General features: G+C 62.8%; 2 protein-coding genes across 5 annotated transcripts; one reads left to right on the top strand and one right to left on the bottom strand.

Moving 5' to 3' along the window:
- The first annotated feature begins 18 nt into the window (after positions 1-18).
- APRT (adenine phosphoribosyltransferase) lies at positions 19-2955 on the top strand. 3 transcript variants are annotated; one of them, XM_030299848.1, is made up of 5 exons: positions 19-542; positions 668-774; positions 1866-1999; positions 2182-2308; positions 2564-2955. In XM_030299848.1, exons 1-5 carry the CDS (start codon positions 463-465, stop codon positions 2704-2706), a joined length of 591 nt encoding a protein of 196 aa, XP_030155708.1. In that variant the 5' UTR covers positions 19-462; the 3' UTR covers positions 2707-2955. The 3 variants fall into 3 exon arrangements, with proteins under 3 accessions (XP_030155708.1, XP_030155710.1, XP_030155709.1); XM_030299850.1 differs by having other exon boundaries at positions 2182-2274; XM_030299849.1 differs by having other exon boundaries at positions 2230-2308.
- A 424-nt stretch (positions 2956-3379) lies between these two features.
- CDT1 (chromatin licensing and DNA replication factor 1) lies at positions 3380-7797 on the bottom strand. 2 transcript variants are annotated; one of them, XM_030299618.1, is made up of 10 exons: positions 7479-7797; positions 6826-6921; positions 6598-6752; positions 5878-6075; positions 5638-5783; positions 5372-5472; positions 4743-4931; positions 4361-4501; positions 4087-4288; positions 3380-3711 (listed from the first exon to the last, which is right to left on the bottom strand). In XM_030299618.1, the coding sequence occupies exons 1-10, from the start codon at positions 7707-7709 to the stop codon at positions 3548-3550; spliced, it is 1623 nt and encodes a 540-aa protein (XP_030155478.1). In that variant the 5' UTR covers positions 7710-7797; the 3' UTR covers positions 3380-3547. The 2 variants fall into 2 exon arrangements, with proteins under 2 accessions (XP_030155478.1, XP_030155477.1); XM_030299617.1 differs by having other exon boundaries at positions 4087-4501.
- Positions 7798-14548: the final 6751 nt, after the last annotated feature.

Consider the following 14548-nt stretch of genomic DNA (forward strand, 5'->3'; position numbering starts at 1 on the left):
CCCGTCGCTGATGCCGGGGCTGGACTCTCGGGTGGCCCCGGCACTCCCAACTCCCGCGCGCTCCCGGAGGGTCTGGCGGAGCCGGCCCGTCCCCTCCAGGGCTCGGCACCCCCGCTGCCGTCCCCGTCCACCGGCGTACTCCTGCAGGGGACGCTCGGGCTGGGCCCCGCATGTTGGTGGCCGCGCGCGTCCGCCCCTCGCACCGCGCGGTAGGAGAGCGAGCGCGGCGGCGGCGACGAGCCGGACGGGGCGCGCCTGTTCAGGGCGCTAGAGCAACAACGCGGCACCCAAGATTCGGTGGAATACGGTAGTCCCTGCGGGCGACGGCGGCCCCGCCCACTGGCGCCTAGCGTAGGCGCCCCACCCGCTCGCGCAGGCGCAGAGCCGCCGGCGCGCCCCTGCCGCTCGCGGACACGCGCTCACCCCGCGCTCACCCCGCGCTCACCCCGCGCTCACCCCGCGATGGCGGACTCCGACCTGCAGCTGGTGGCGCGGCGCATCCGTAGCTTCCCGGACTTCCCCGTGCCCGGCGTGCTGTTCAGGTGCGGGGGCGGGCGCGGGGCGGGGCGTGGGGGCGACCGCGCGGGGCCAGGCCAGCGAGCCCGCCGTCCCCGTGCGGGGCCCGGACCCGACCCCGGGGGTCACCAGGCCTGCCCTCGCGTGCCAGGGATATCTCGCCCGTCCTGAAGGACCCCGACTCCTTCCGCGCGTCCATCCGCCTCCTGACGAATCACCTGAAAGAGACCCACGGCGGCAAGATCGACTACATCGTGGGTAAGTGGAGGGGGAAGGGGCGGGTCCTCGAATCCCGGGTGGACCCTCCCCGGGCCTCCTGCCTGCCCCCGGCGCCGATGCTGTGCCCTGGGGTGTCTCGAGAGGCCCGGCCCGGAGACGTCGCCGGGTCTGTGCCAGGCTCCGCGAGGGTACCGTGGGCGTTCCTCCCCCCTGAGCCCTCAGCGGCGCGGACGGAGGGGCGACCCACGTTAGCTTAGGAGAGGCTTGGGGGGCGTCCGTCGGGGACACGCTGAACGTCGCACCGTGCTTGGCTGCCGACCCTCGAGTAGGCTCTAAGGATGAACCTGCTGAGCGGCACTTGGCCGCCTGAGGGTGGGCGCGTCTTTGCGGTGGCCGGCTGAGGGCAAGGTCACCCCATCGCCGTGCCCCTCGCTCTCGCCGACTTCCTGGTCCTCCGTTCTGGACTGGTGAGGCTACGGGCTGAGTGTCCCCAGGGGTGTCTGACCAGAGTCCACTGGGCCGAGAACACTCTTGTTGCCCGTCTGTGTGTGGAGCTGTGGGCCAGGCCCTCTGCCCAGCGCGGGGCTTCAGGGAGGACCCCAGCAGGCCAGGTCTCCCTGACGGCGCCATGCCCCGGCCCTCCCATGGCCCCCCGCTGCCCTGCGGGACCATGGCTTTTCACTCGACTGTGTCCTTCAGAGGGTTCCTTCCTCTGGAAGCCCTCCCTCGCTGCACCCCTCGGGGGTGGGGCCTGCGCTTCCCCTTCCCGGGAGACAGCAGGAGATAGCCCGGGGCCAGCCCCTCCAGGGCAGATGCTGCTGCAAGAACGACAAGAGCCGTCTGAGTCCGCTCCTTCGTTATTAGCAGCCCAGTGACGGGCTGGCCGCAGGGCTGTGGGGAGAAGGCAGGTAACTTCCCTGAGGCCACACGGTTCTTTGGCTTCTGGGTCCCCGGCTCCTGCCCTGCAGCACCCAGCAGGCTCTGTGCACAGAGGTAGGTGCTCAGTCAAGGACTTTCAGCTGGAGCCAACAAAGCCGGGGGCTCCTTGCCATTGTCCGGCACTGGCCCCTGGGGACCCTCGCGCTCCCGTGCCACACAGCCACCCCTGACACCCCACCTCTGGCCAACAGGCCTGGACTCCCGAGGCTTTCTGTTCGGCCCCTCCCTGGCCCAGGAGCTTGGCTTGGGCTGCGTGCTCATCCGAAAGCGAGGGAAGCTGCCCGGCCCCACGGTGTCCGCCTCATACACGTTGGAATATGGGAAGGTGAGTGGGCTGGGCACCGCCACCCGTGACCCTGGGGCTTCCTGAGGATATCCCCTGGGTCGGGTGTAGCTGCCGTGGCTGATGCCAACTCTGCCCGAGACGCCAGCCTAGCTCACGCAGCCAAGCGGCAGCTGGGTGGGTTGGGCTCTCGTCGGCACCACCTCCCAGGCTCTGCACACCAGGGCCGTGGCTGGAGACGCGCAGATCGAGTGCCTGCTTCCCATCTGCAGGCTGAGCTGGAAATCCAGAGAGACGCCTTGGAGCCAGGGCAGAAGGTGGTTGTCGTGGACGATCTGCTGGCCACTGGGGGTGAGGGTCTCCCCGCCCCCTCCCCCCGGCAAACAGGGCCTGGCGCTAGGACTGCTGGGGGTGCAGGAAAGTGGCTCAGCCCACGTGTGAGACCTGGGTTGGGGCCTCAGCGCTGTACAGTTTACGCGTGGGCGGCAAGACCCTGTGTGGGCAGGTGGGAGCCTCCTCCCCACGCCACCTCCTCCCCCTCCCCGCCCCCCCCCCCCCCCCCGGCTGGGTGGGGCCTCATTGTGTGCCCTCTGCCGACCCACTCAGGAACCATGCATGCGGCCTGTGAACTGCTGGGCCAGCTGCGGGCGGAGGTGCTGGAGTGCGTGAGCCTGGTGGAGCTGACCTCGCTGAAGGGCAGGGAGAAGCTGGGGGCCGTGCCTGTCTTCTCTCTTCTGCAGTACGACTGACCCACCCTCCCCCCTCTGGCGGAGAGGAGTTCCTGCCTCGTGGCTGGCCGATGGTCGCCAGGGGGCGCTGGCCGCCCGTCTGGACTTTTTTTTTTAACTTTTTTGCAGTTGCCTTTTTCTACCACCTGGGGCCCTTCCTGCAGGTTCTGGAGGTGCCGAGGCCTGGAGCCGGTAGCTCAGGCCGGAGCCCCGGCCACTGCAGGGCCACCTACAAACACTGAAAAGAGGTGAATAAAGTGCTTTGCTAGAGTGGCTGTTCTTTATCCGGGGCCAAGAGGTGCGGGAATCCCACTTGGCGGGTTGGGCGGGCATGTGTCTGGAATTGTGGCTCTCTGCTCCCAGCTGCCTCTCAGGAGGCAGGTGCTGCCCAAACGGCCTCTCAGTTGCTGTGATCAGTCACACCAGCAGGGTGGCTCACGACACTGTCAGTGGAGTGGGGCTGGCTCCTGAAGGTTCCAGGAAAAATTGGGCTCCAGGCCCCCCTGCATGCCCCAGTCCTGCAGTCCGCCTCCCTCTTGTACGGGTCCAGCGGTGACACCGAGCTTACTGGGTCACCAGGGATTCCCACGTGGACATATCGGGGGCATTGTGCCAACCGCCTCACCCAAGCTTGCACAGACTGCAGAGCCACCCCACTCCGCTATGCCCCCAAAGACACCAACGATGACAGTCACCAACAGAAACCAGTTTAATGACAATATTCTGCAAGAGGGTGGGCCCACCACCCGCACTGGCCAGGGACCCTGGTGGGGAGTTAGGAGGGGAAGAAAAGTGCATTGTGTTCCTAAAGGGAATAAAAGAGACACGGCAGGCCAAGGACCTAAGCCCAGGCCCGCGAGGCTCACAGTGCCGCCTCGGCACGGGCAAGGTGGGCCAGCCGGGCGAGGACACCTGCCAGGTCAGCAGCCTTGTCCAGCTTGACATAGGTGTCGGTGCGGACGTGGTGGAGGCTGAGCCAGTCGGGCAGCAGCTCAGAGAGCAGCTGTACGTGCTTCTCCATCTCCCCTGCAGACAGACAGGATGTGAGCAGGGCCGGGCGCCTGGGAGGGGGTACTGACCCCTTATGGGGGGTCCAGACCAGTCAGGGGGCCTGCCTTAGGACCAGCCCGCCCCCCCGCCCCGCCCCGCAGGCCTGTCCAAGCCTCCAAGCAGCAGACCCAACGGTGGGAAGGTGGAAGGGCTCGGGCCAGGGCAGTGACAGAATGGCCTTGCTGAGGAGCCGACCCTCCCACTGAGCCCAACACCGGGCCTGGAGGGGCGAGGGGGGAGGTCGCCCTGCAGCCTGGAGGGAACCCACAGTCCCGTGGGGGCCGGGTGGGGGCTCGAGGACCCCGTGCCCAGCCTCATCCTGAGCGGGGAACACAGGGAGGGGGCACACACCAAGGCTCAGGGCCGCACGGTAGCTGCCCGCCATCCTGGCGCAGGCCACCTCCATGGTGAGGGCGGGCTTGCGCTCCGACACGAAGATGCCACGCAGCACGCGGGCCAGCTCGGGCAGCCGCTCCAGCCGCTGCAGCCGCCGCTCCTGCTCCGGCTGCCGCGTCATCTGCGCCAGCTGCTTCTGCGACTGCTTGCAGCGGATCTGCGGTAGGCCCCGAGAACGGTCAGCGGAGAGCCGGTCCCACGGGCCCCTGCCAGGACCCCGGACACTCACCCGCTCCAGCAGGTCCTGGGACACCCCCTTCAGGGCGGCAGGCGGGGTGGCCGGCGGGGTGGCCGGCGGGGCAGGGCCGGGGGACCCGGGGCTGCCGGACTTGGCCGTACGCAGAGCCAGGTCGCTCAGGGCCTTTTGCATCTGAGGCAGTTCGGAGGGGAGAATCAGAAGGCGCCCCCACCCGGCCCGGCCACAGGGAGGTCGCTGTCTGCCGGCCCAGGCTCACCCTGAGCGTCACGGCAGGTGGCCGGTGCCCAGGGCGCAGCCTGCCAAGCAGGCAGCGCTCCGTAAGGGGGGAGGGCACGTCCCACCACCCCGGAGGCGCATGGCCAAGGATGGAGCCTGTCGGGTGCCCGCCCCGCAAGCCCTAAGGCGGCCTCACCCTGGGTGACATCAGGCTGCGGGCACGGGCCAGCACCTCCTGGGCGGTGGCCAGCTTCTCTGTGGTGGGGGGCTGGGGCAGCTCAGCCGGCTCGATGTCAGGCACTTCGTCCACATTGAAGTGGGGGTGCCAACGTGTCAGCTGGTCCTCAGGCACCACCATGGGCGGGTTCAGGGAGGCGAGGAAGGCCTGTGTGAGGAGACGCGAGTGCCAGGTGAGCCCAGGCACATCTGCATTGGGCGGGGCCGGGGGGGGGGGCAGGGCTGCTGCGTTCCTAGCCCGCCCAGTCGGGCCATCTTGGGCTCAGGTGCTCAGCTGGGCCAAAGGGCACGACACCCGGCACAGAGCAGCACTGAGCCCATCACGCGCCCCCAGGGCCTGAGGCTGCAGCCCTGAGCTCCCGGCCCTCCACTGGGGAACCAGGAGCGGGGCTCTCGCCCAGCCCTGCACCCACCCCCACGAGGCAGCCACGGAGACGGGTGAAGAGAACTCGAAGAGTCAGCCTCTCACGAGGGCCCGTCTCCTGCGGGGTAAGACGGAGCTATGACAGGGACGGTTCAGGGCCCAGCCCAGGGCCTGCCGGGGAGGTGCTTCCTCCGAGGACGGAGCCGGTCACCCCCGTCACTCACCCTGTGGTGCTCCCGGACGCGCTCCACCAGATTCTGGCCGAAGACCTGTCTGCGCCGCAGGAGGTGCGAGGCCGTGAGCTGGGGAGCCGTGCTGCCGGCCTCTGCGGGAAGACTTCAGGCCTGAGCCCCCCGCCCGGGCCCGCCCCGTCACCCAGGCCCCCAGAATGCTGGTCTCCGACGCCTCACGCCACGCCCAAAACCACGCAGTGTCACTGGCGGGGAAACCGAGGCTCGGACACGCGTGACCTCAGTCAGAGCGCGCTCACCCTGGTCTAGCAGCGGCTCAATGGTAAGCTGGTAATCGGACCTCTTGACGCCGTCCTTGAAGGTGGGGACGTTGCGCTCCTGGCGGAAGCGGTAACAAGCGGGGTACACGGTTCTGATCTGGCCCACGTTGCGCTCCTCAAAGCGCCTGCGGGACAAGGTGCTGGGTCAGAGCGCGCCGGGAAGGGCACACTCAGACCGTATGGGCAGGGGGAGGCCCCCACCCTCTGCGGGCCACTCACTTGCGCATCATGTCCTGGACGCCCTGCTTAACCTTGGCAAAGGTCGCGGTCTCGGAGCGGTTGTAGAGCATGCCCACGATGGTGTCCATGCTGCGGAACATCTCGGCCAGCACCTGGTACTTGTAGGGCAGCACAAGCCCCGGGGGCCCCGGCTGGGCCAAGGCGTGGAAGCGCTGGTAGGCGGGTGCCTTCTGTCCGCTGCCAGGAGGGGAGCGAGGCCTCAGGAGAAGCACCAGACCCACACCCTCCAACACCGACGGCAGGCAGGCCAAATGGCCAGGGAGACCCCGGAGCCGGGGCCTGAAAACCGTCCCTGTTCCCGTGACACACCACACACCAGTCCCAAAGCCCCGGCGCGCCCAGTCTCCCGTCACCAGCACTAGGGCTGGAACCAGAAAAGCGTGGCCTCACGTCTCGCCCGGTCACCTAGGGAAGTCCTGGCTCCTTATCTCTACGAGGCACATATGACCTCAGGAGCTGGGGAGGACAGACATGGGCGCAGGAGACAAATACCCAACAAATGGCAGCTGTAGACGGCGTTCCAAAGTCACAAGGGCCACTGAGGCAAGAACGGGCACCCTCTCATGGATGGAGGCTGAGGTGCAGAGCAAGTGACGGCAGGGACTGGAAGGGGAGCAGCCCCCCCAGCCTTGTCCCGCCTGCCATCTTCCCACCAGCCTAGCCTTTCCCTGGGTGCCTGTCTGCCCACCCAGGACTCACCATGGCCCTGCTGGCTGCCCCTGGTCCTCCAGCACGCAGGGTTCCCCAGCATCCTTCCTCTGGGCACTTGCTTTCAGCTCCTGGGCCCGGGCCCCTAGCTCCCGTGCCCGCTGTAGGCACGACTTGAGTTCAGAAAGTGTGACTTTTGAGGAGGCCTGTGGACACAAGATGCCATCAGCTGGCCCGTCACCCCCACACCACTCTCCCTCCCCCCGGGGCCAGCCTCACCTTGTCCTGTTGGGCTGCCAAGCAGGGCAGCTGACCTGCTGAGCGAGTGGCCTCCTCTGGGGAGCCTGGGGCAGCCAGGGCACTGGGGCTCGAGACCTGGTGGACAGGACCGCAAAGGAGAACGAGTGAGGACACCTGCGGTAAGAGAGGGTTTCCTACTTCCCTCAGCTGGCTACACACCGGCTGCTGGGGGCACCAATGACAGTTTCTGCTGGAGTCAAGTCAGAGGGGCCAGGCCTGACCCCTTGCCCAGCCTTGCTGGCAAGCCAGACACGCAGCCGCCCACTGCGCTCGGGCCCTCCGGCCCTGCTAACTCCAGTGCCTTCTGTCCCCAGCCCCACTGACGTGCTCTCCAGCAGGCCGGCCCACCTGCCGGGTCTCAAGCGACCCGGCCCCGCGCTTTCTCCACTGTCTCCCACTGCGGCTCCAGGCCCATTCTCCGAATGGTCGAGTCCTCCCTCTCGAGGCTTCGGTTTACCGTGTGCATGCAACCCCCTGGTCTGCGCCCTCCCTCCAGGGCAAGTCTTTTGGGGGGCCACCCCGCCCTGTTTCCCGGCTCTCCCCTCCAAGTGTTTTCTCCCGTCGGTGCCCATCCACTCACCCCGCCCCCCGCCCCGGCCTCAGTTTCCCCCCTCTCCCCGCCGCGGCCTCACCGTGTCGGCCGGTAGCCGCAGCCGCCTGCGCGCGGGCGGCGCGGGGTGGTCGCGCGTGGGCTCGGCGGGCGGGCGGGCGCGCTTGCGGCTGCCTCCCGGGGTCCGGGCCGGGGTGGGGGGTGCCGGCTTGGCGGGGCTCGGGGTGCGCCAGGCCGGCTTGGCCCGCGGCGGCGCGGCGCGGGGCCCGGGGCGGCGGCGCGCGAAGAAGTCGGTGAGACGGGGCTGTGCCATGGCGGGACCCAGGGCCGGGGGCCGGGGACCCGGCGGGACCGAGACCGAGCAGAGTACAGTCCGGGGCCGGAAGTGGGGCCGCGCTCCGCGCCGATTTTCCCGCCGCGCGTGGCCCCGCCCCTCCGCGGGCGGAACCTTCGGCGCCAGGGCGGGATGCGGGGGAGGCCGGGAAATGGACTCGCCGGGGCGCATGCGCACTGGTGCTCTTTAGCCGGGCCGCAGCGCGCATGCGCCTTAGAGCCGGCCGCCTCCGCGGGGCTTGGGGATTTGACGACCCTCCCCGGCTGGCGGCGGTCGTCGAGCCAGTGCGGTCCCGGAGCAGAGAGACATGCTACGTACTTCCTGCTTGAATTGCAAGCGGTGCGCGTTGGACGACACTGGCCCTCCGCTGCGAGGCGCCTCGGGGCAGCCAGACCCCCGCACGAAGACCCCTGCGTCGGCTCTGGGTGCGAATCGTATGTCAGTCCCGCTGCCATGTTTTTAAAAGGAAGAGTGGCTTTCAGAACGGGATCAGTGGCAAGAAAAGGGGTGTTAGTCCCCAGAGCCTACGGCCGAGGTCGTCTGGAGTCCTGGAGACCCCGCTGCCCGGGAGGCGCGAGGGCGCAGCCGGCGGGGTGTCCTCCGAAGGCCGAGCGCCGGCTTGGGGGCTTTGTTCCTCCGTCTTCTCCAGGCTTTCCGTAAGGAGCCGAGCGTTGGGAAAACAGAAACGACCGTTTCCTGTATGTCCCAGGTTCATACTTTGTGAACGGCCTGTAGCAAGTTATCGGCCACCCAGGGATCCGCGGACAGGGTTGCAACCAGCTTTTTTAAGGCTAAGTGCTGTTCCATTTCCGTTTTGCTATTTGTGCTCTAGGCCACCACCTAAAATATGTGTCGTGTCGTTTTGTTTTGTTTTGTGTTGTTTTGTTTTTAAGACTATTTGTTTTGAGAGAGAGAGAGAGCACCGAGCAGGGGAGAGGCAGGGGGAGAGAGTCCCAAGTGGATGCTAGGCTTGAATCCACAAAACCGAAACCGCGAGATCATGATCTGAGCCGAAACCATGAATTAGACGCTCAACTAACTGAGCCACCCCGGTGGTCCTGTAAAATAGGTTTCTTTTTTTTATTATTATTTAAAAAATATTTTTTATGTTTATCTATTTTTGAGAGAGACAGACAGAGCGTGAGCAGGGGAGGGGCAGAGAGAGAGGGAGACACAGAATCCGAAGCCGGCTCCAGGCTCTGAGCTGTCAGCACAGAGCCGGATGTGGGGCCGGAACCCACGAACCACCAGATCATGACCTGAACCGAAGTTGGATGCTTAACCCACTGAGCCACCCAGGCGCCCTGGTGAAATAGATTTTGTAATCAAAACAGTGGTTGGGGGTTAGAGGCAAAAACTGACCTCAGTTGAGGGGCGCCTGGGTGGCTCAGTCAGTCAAGCATCCAACTCTTGGTATCGGCTCAGGTCACGATCTCAGGGTTTTGTGAGTTTGAGCCCCATGTCAGGCCCTGTGCTGACAGTGTGGAGCCTGCTTGGGATGCTGTGTCTCTTTCTCTCTGCCCCTCCCCGCTCACGCAGTCTCTCTGAAAATAAATAAACTTAAAAAAAAAAAAAAAAAGAATTGACCTCAGTCAGAAGGGAACACTCCAAATGTAAGCTTGCTATGCGTTATAGAGGGAGAGAGTAGGATTCTGGGACTGTAATGGCATCACGAATTCTAGGCACAGCCTTTTCTTCAGACCAATGGTGATAAGGGGACTTTGTAAATATGTCTGCTCATAGCTGCTCATCAGGAGGGAGGGAGCTGTCTTCTCTCCCAGATACACTGTGGTTCTCTATGCTCTGTTTCACGTTTAGAAGATAAACAATCCTGGTCTTGGAGAGGTACAGGCAGCTGAATCTAACCGCAGTGACTCCGATATCTGGCTCCCAGCCGGCGGTTTGGCCCAGTCCCTGCCCTCCGTAGATAAGCTGAGAAGCAGGAGCCTTCCCAGAGCCTCCAAAATGCTTAGGAATTTCTGCCAGCTTTTCATCTGTCTTGCACCTGCCTACCCACCGGCCTGGAACCACAGCGTGCTGGCTAGGCTCGTGCTTCCCAAGAGAGCTGTGTGAGGGGATGGGAGGCAGGCCCTAGGGTCGTGACAAATCCGGGAAACCCCCCCCCATAAGAGAGCACTCCCTGCCTGCCTGGCCACCACATGGCTGCGTGACTCGGCCACGCACTCCCAGGCACATTCTCCTCAGGGGGACTCCTGGGAGGGACATGCGTGGCCTTGCTGTGCTCTGGCCGGCTCCCTGGGGCACGAGCACAGGCAGAAGCAGGCCGTGGGAGGCCTGAATGGCTCTGGGGATAGCTGCGTCCTAAAGGACCCTTCACAGGCTCTTGTGGGATCAGGAACGTGAATCTAAAATGTGTCTGCCCGTGTGAGGGGGGAGTCTGGGGACTGAACGGTGCTGTCTGCATGCACTGCCAGCAGCAAAGGGACACATGGTCTCCAAAGGCCAGCCAGCAGCCGGAGGGACACATGCCATACAGCAGGGGCCTGGGGACCACCTCCAGTGCTGTGGCCAGTGTCCATGCCATGGCGCTGCGTCTGGCTGTGCCTCTGTTACTTTTAATGTCATTACTGGAGACTGGGCCTTTTGGGGTGACTTAAGGCTCAGGGCAGCTCCTTCTTAAGAAATTGCCCACCCATGGGGCGCCTGGGTGGCGCAGTCGGTTGGGCGTCCGACTTCAGCCAGGTCACGATCTCACGGTCCGTGAGTTCGAGCCCCGCGTCGGGCTCTGGGCTGATGGCTCGGAGCCTGGAGCCTGTTTCCAATTCTGTGTCTCCCTCTCTCTCTGCCCCTGCCCCGTTCATGCTCTGTCTCTCTCTGTCCCAAAAATAAAATAAAAAAAAACGTTGAAAAAAAAAAATTAAAAAAAGAAATTGCCCACCCACCTACAATAATGGAGTCCACAGCCACCTCTGCAAGGTATGACCCCTACCTTTCGGTCACAGCTGATTGGACGAGAGGTGCACAGCTGAACCAATCAGATCCTCTCCTGGGACCCAAGACTCTGCGGGGAGAGCTCACCCTTCTGTCCCCTCTGGTTGTGGGAAGTGAGATGGAGTAGGACGGCCACCGCCACCATGTGTGTGGTGACAGAGTGAGCGAGGGACCGTGTGGCCCAGGGACAGGCAGCCACACACAGCTAAATCAGATGGTTTGTAATGGTTTCCAATGTGCTCTCTTGGGAGACCCACTGCCCTTCGCGGTGGCCCAGGTTTTTATGAAGCAGCCTATAGCCCTTCCCGAACATTTGCCTCTTTTGCTTAAAGTGCCTCTGCGTGGATTTCTGTTTCTTCCAACCCAAGGAGGCTTGACTAAAAAGCCTGGTCAAAAAGTTGATCCAGGGGCGCCTGGTGGCTCGGTCGGTTGAGCGTCCGACTTCAGCTCAGGTCACGATCTCGCGGTCAGTGAGTTCGAGCCCCGCGTCAGGCTCTGTGCTGACAGCTCAGAGCCTGGAACCTGTTTCGGATTCTGTGTCTCCCTCTCTCTCTGCCCCTCCCCTGTTCATGCTCTGTCTCAAAAAGAAATAAACGTTAAAAAAATAAATAAAAAAAAAAAGTTGATCCATATGAGGCTACATTAATAAAAGCATAGAGTCTAGAATAAGGGAAGCGAAGGACACGTGGGTGGCTCAGTCAAGTGTCTGACTCTTGATTTCAGCTCAGGTCGTGATCTCATGGTTTGTGAGATCGAGCCCCACGTCGGGCTCTGCTGATGGTGCGGGGCCTGCTTGGGATTCTCTTTCTCCTCCTCTCTCTACCCCTCCCCTGCTGGCATTCTGTGTCTCAAAATAAGTATTATTTAAAAAATAAAAGAAAAATAGAATAAGGGTAGTGAAAGCCCTTCTCTGCTGAGTTCTGTCCAGGCTCCACCTGAAATGTCACGTTGGTCTATAGGTATGGAATGCTAAGAGGTTATAGCCTGGCTAGAATGCCAAGAGACAGACCAGATAACAAGGGACTAGAACCCTTGTTTGTGGACGTTTACCCTGGAGAAACTGGGACATTGGCGCTATGCCTTCGTTCATGTGATGAGCCGGTTTTTACTGAGTGCCGTCTGGGAGCCTGGCTGCTGAAAGCCCATTACAGGCTGGGCCATGAGGGTCCACTATGTGCCAGGCTGAGACCAAGACTGATGAGGCCCCTGCTCTCAAGGAGCTCACATTCTAGTGGACAGAGACTAGTAGAGAAACTAGTCTTGTTAAAATAATTTCAGAGCCGCCTGGGTGGCTCAGTCGGTTGAGTGTCCAACTCTTGGTTTCAGCTCAGGCAGGTCATGATCTCACTGTTCGGTTCGTGAGTTCGAGCCCCACATCGGGCTCCCCACTGACTGTGGAGCCTGCTTGGGATTCTCCCGCGCGCATTCTCTCTCTGTCTCTCTCTCTCTCTCTCTGTCCCTCTTCTGCTTGTGCTCTCTCTTTCTCTCTCAAATAAATAATAATAATTTCAGATAAAGAATTTAAAACCCAGTCATGAGATTGAGTGGGGAACCTCTTTAGATCTGAGGGTTTAGGGAGGCCTCTTGGAGATGACACCTGAATGGCAAGGAGGGACCACAGGAATATCTGATAAGAGAACAGAATTGAGAATAGAGTCCAGAGGGCCACCACCGTCATCATTTTAACCACACTCCAAAAAATGATCAGAGTTGCGCTAAGTTCTGAGTTTGAGTTACAGCCACGGCTGACCACCTTTAACTTCCCTAGAGCCCATCCCACCCCCTGGTCTGTCACCACATCACACGCATGGCATGAATGGTGTCACCTCCGCTGCTCTGCCCCGGAGCCATTTGCACATTACGGCCACCACCAGGGGTGTGTGGTGCCTGACAGTTTTCAAAGCAGTGTCACCAAACAGGGAGAGCTGGACTCTGTTGTGTGCGGCGCGCAGGCCTTGTTCCCCATCCCTGGAATAACCTATCTGTCTCACCCTCACGGCGAACCTACGAGCCACACCCCGTCTTTGGGTGAAGAAACAGACTTGCACGGCATAAAGCTGGGGCACCAAGGAGCCAGCTGCCCACGTCCTCCTCCGCCTCTCAACCGCCACTCTTCCCCAGGAGACCAGACGGAGCTGGAGGGTAATGGTGGAATTCAGGCTTTCGGTGATCCCCTGGACCCTGCAGAAAACCCCTAAGGTTTTCATGGTCTTGGCTTATAATGCATCGTCCTTTACCAAGTCTGGAGGCACCTTCACCTTCCTTGAAGGCATTTGGGTCTCAGCCAGGATCAGCCTGCCCCCTGGTCGAGTGACCTGGGAGGTCTCGGTCTCCCCTCCTCCCTGAGCCTCGCATGCCTCATCCTTATGCGGGGGACCTTCTACAGAACGTGCTCTCGGCAGAGCCCTGGGAAAGCACACGTAGCTTCAAGCCCCCGTATGATAGTGACAGACACCAGCAACAGCACACCTGCATTCAGAGGATGTCAGGGTGGGGATAGGGCACACCGTGTCCCGGTCCACATGTGAGCGTCCAGAGCAGCACCAGCACGGCAAGACAGAAAGGTAGCGGGAGGGGCGCCTGGGTGGCCCCGTGGGTTGAGCTTCCGACTCCTGATTTTGGCTGGGGTCGTGGCCCCAGGGTTGCGGGATCGAGCCCCATACTGGGCTCTGCACTGGGCAGGGAGCCTGCTTGGATTCTCTCCCCGCCCTTCCTCTCTCCCTCCGCTGCCCCTCGCTGGCGCACGTGCTCGCTCTCTCTCCTCTCTCTAATAAAGAAATGTAGCAGGAGCCACAGGTGTAATTTTACATTCTCTAGTAGCTACATGAAGAAAATAAAAAATCGGGAGACAGTAATTTAAAATTTTTGTAAATATATATTTTTTTGTGTTATCCATTATATCTCAAATGTTATCATTTTGACAGGTAACCAATGTAAACTTTTTCAAGGGGCTGGTTCTCAGTGTTCGCCACCATCAACATCGCAGTCAGCACTAAGTCCTAGTACTAAGCATACTAAGTGCAGTCCGTGTTTTACAGCTTACAGCACATCTCAACTTGGAACGCGCTCAATTTTCGTGGAAATACTTGATCTTTATTTAGATTTCATGAAATTCAGAGTTGGAGATGGGTTCACGTGCCCAAGCTGTTCTAAATAGACTCCAGTTTTCCAATTAGCGACCGGAGCGTCTGAAATTAACAGCGAGTGCAGGGGGGAAGCTCAGGTCCCAGCGGCCCTGTCCCAATCCTCAGGGCAGCAGCGGCGAGCGGCGCGGGCGGGAGGCCGCAGGGCAGGGCAGAGCCGGTGCGCGGCCCTGCAGGGTGGGACAGCGCGGAGCGGGACGCGGCGGAAGACCCCGGGCCCCCAGCCCCAGGCGGCGCGAGAACGCGCAACCGCGAGACTGGCCCGCAGGTGCAGCCCTGCGCTGTCAACCACGCGAGGGCGGGAGGCGGAGGTACGGGGCGGGGCCTCGCGCCAGAAGGGGCGGGGCCGGAGACGAGTCGGCCGGTGGCGCGTTTCCGGGGACCAGGTTAGGGGCGGGGCTCCAGAGCTGGGTGGGGCCGGGAGGGCAATTTGACAGCGGCGACGAGACTTCGGGACGTGGCTCACGGATGGGGCGTGGCCGGGAGGGAGTGGCGGGGCGGTGCCATCGGTGGGGCGGGGCTTGGTGGGGGGCGGGGCCGGGACCGGGGCGCGCATAGCGATTTCCCACTCCACCGGCACCGGGGGGGGGGGGGGGGGGGGGCTGGCCCTGCTGCGGCGCGGGCCCCTGGAGGCCGCCGGGGTCGCGTGGGTCACCTCAGCCCGAGGGTTCGGCAGGTCCCGCTCCTCCTGCCCTGAGCTCTGCTGCCCTGCCCTACGTGGGA

This window comes from Lynx canadensis, chromosome E2, assembly GCF_007474595.2.
Source record: "Lynx canadensis isolate LIC74 chromosome E2, mLynCan4.pri.v2, whole genome shotgun sequence".
NCBI lineage: Eukaryota > Metazoa > Chordata > Mammalia > Carnivora > Felidae > Lynx > Lynx canadensis.

Coding starts and splice junctions, on each gene's coding strand:
- APRT (XM_030299848.1), top strand. CDS start 463: ATGGCGGACTCCGACCTGCAGCTGGTGGCGCGGCGCATCCGTAGCTTC. Junction 543..667: donor GTGCCCGGCGTGCTGTTCAG/GTGCGGGGGCGG, acceptor CTCGCGTGCCAG/GGATATCTCGCCCGTCCTGA. Junction 775..1,865: donor CAAGATCGACTACATCGTGG/GTAAGTGGAGGG, acceptor TCTGGCCAACAG/GCCTGGACTCCCGAGGCTTT.
- CDT1 (XM_030299617.1), bottom strand. CDS start 7,709: ATGGCACAGCCCCGTCTCACCGACTTCTTCGCGCGCCGCCGCCCCGGG. Junction 6,076..6,597: donor GGGCAGCCAGCAGGGCCATG/GTGAGTCCTGGG, acceptor CCCTCCTGGCAG/CGGACAGAAGGCACCCGCCT. Junction 4,932..5,371: donor GCGTCCGGGAGCACCACAGG/GTGAGTGACGGG, acceptor CTCCTCACACAG/GCCTTCCTCGCCTCCCTGAA.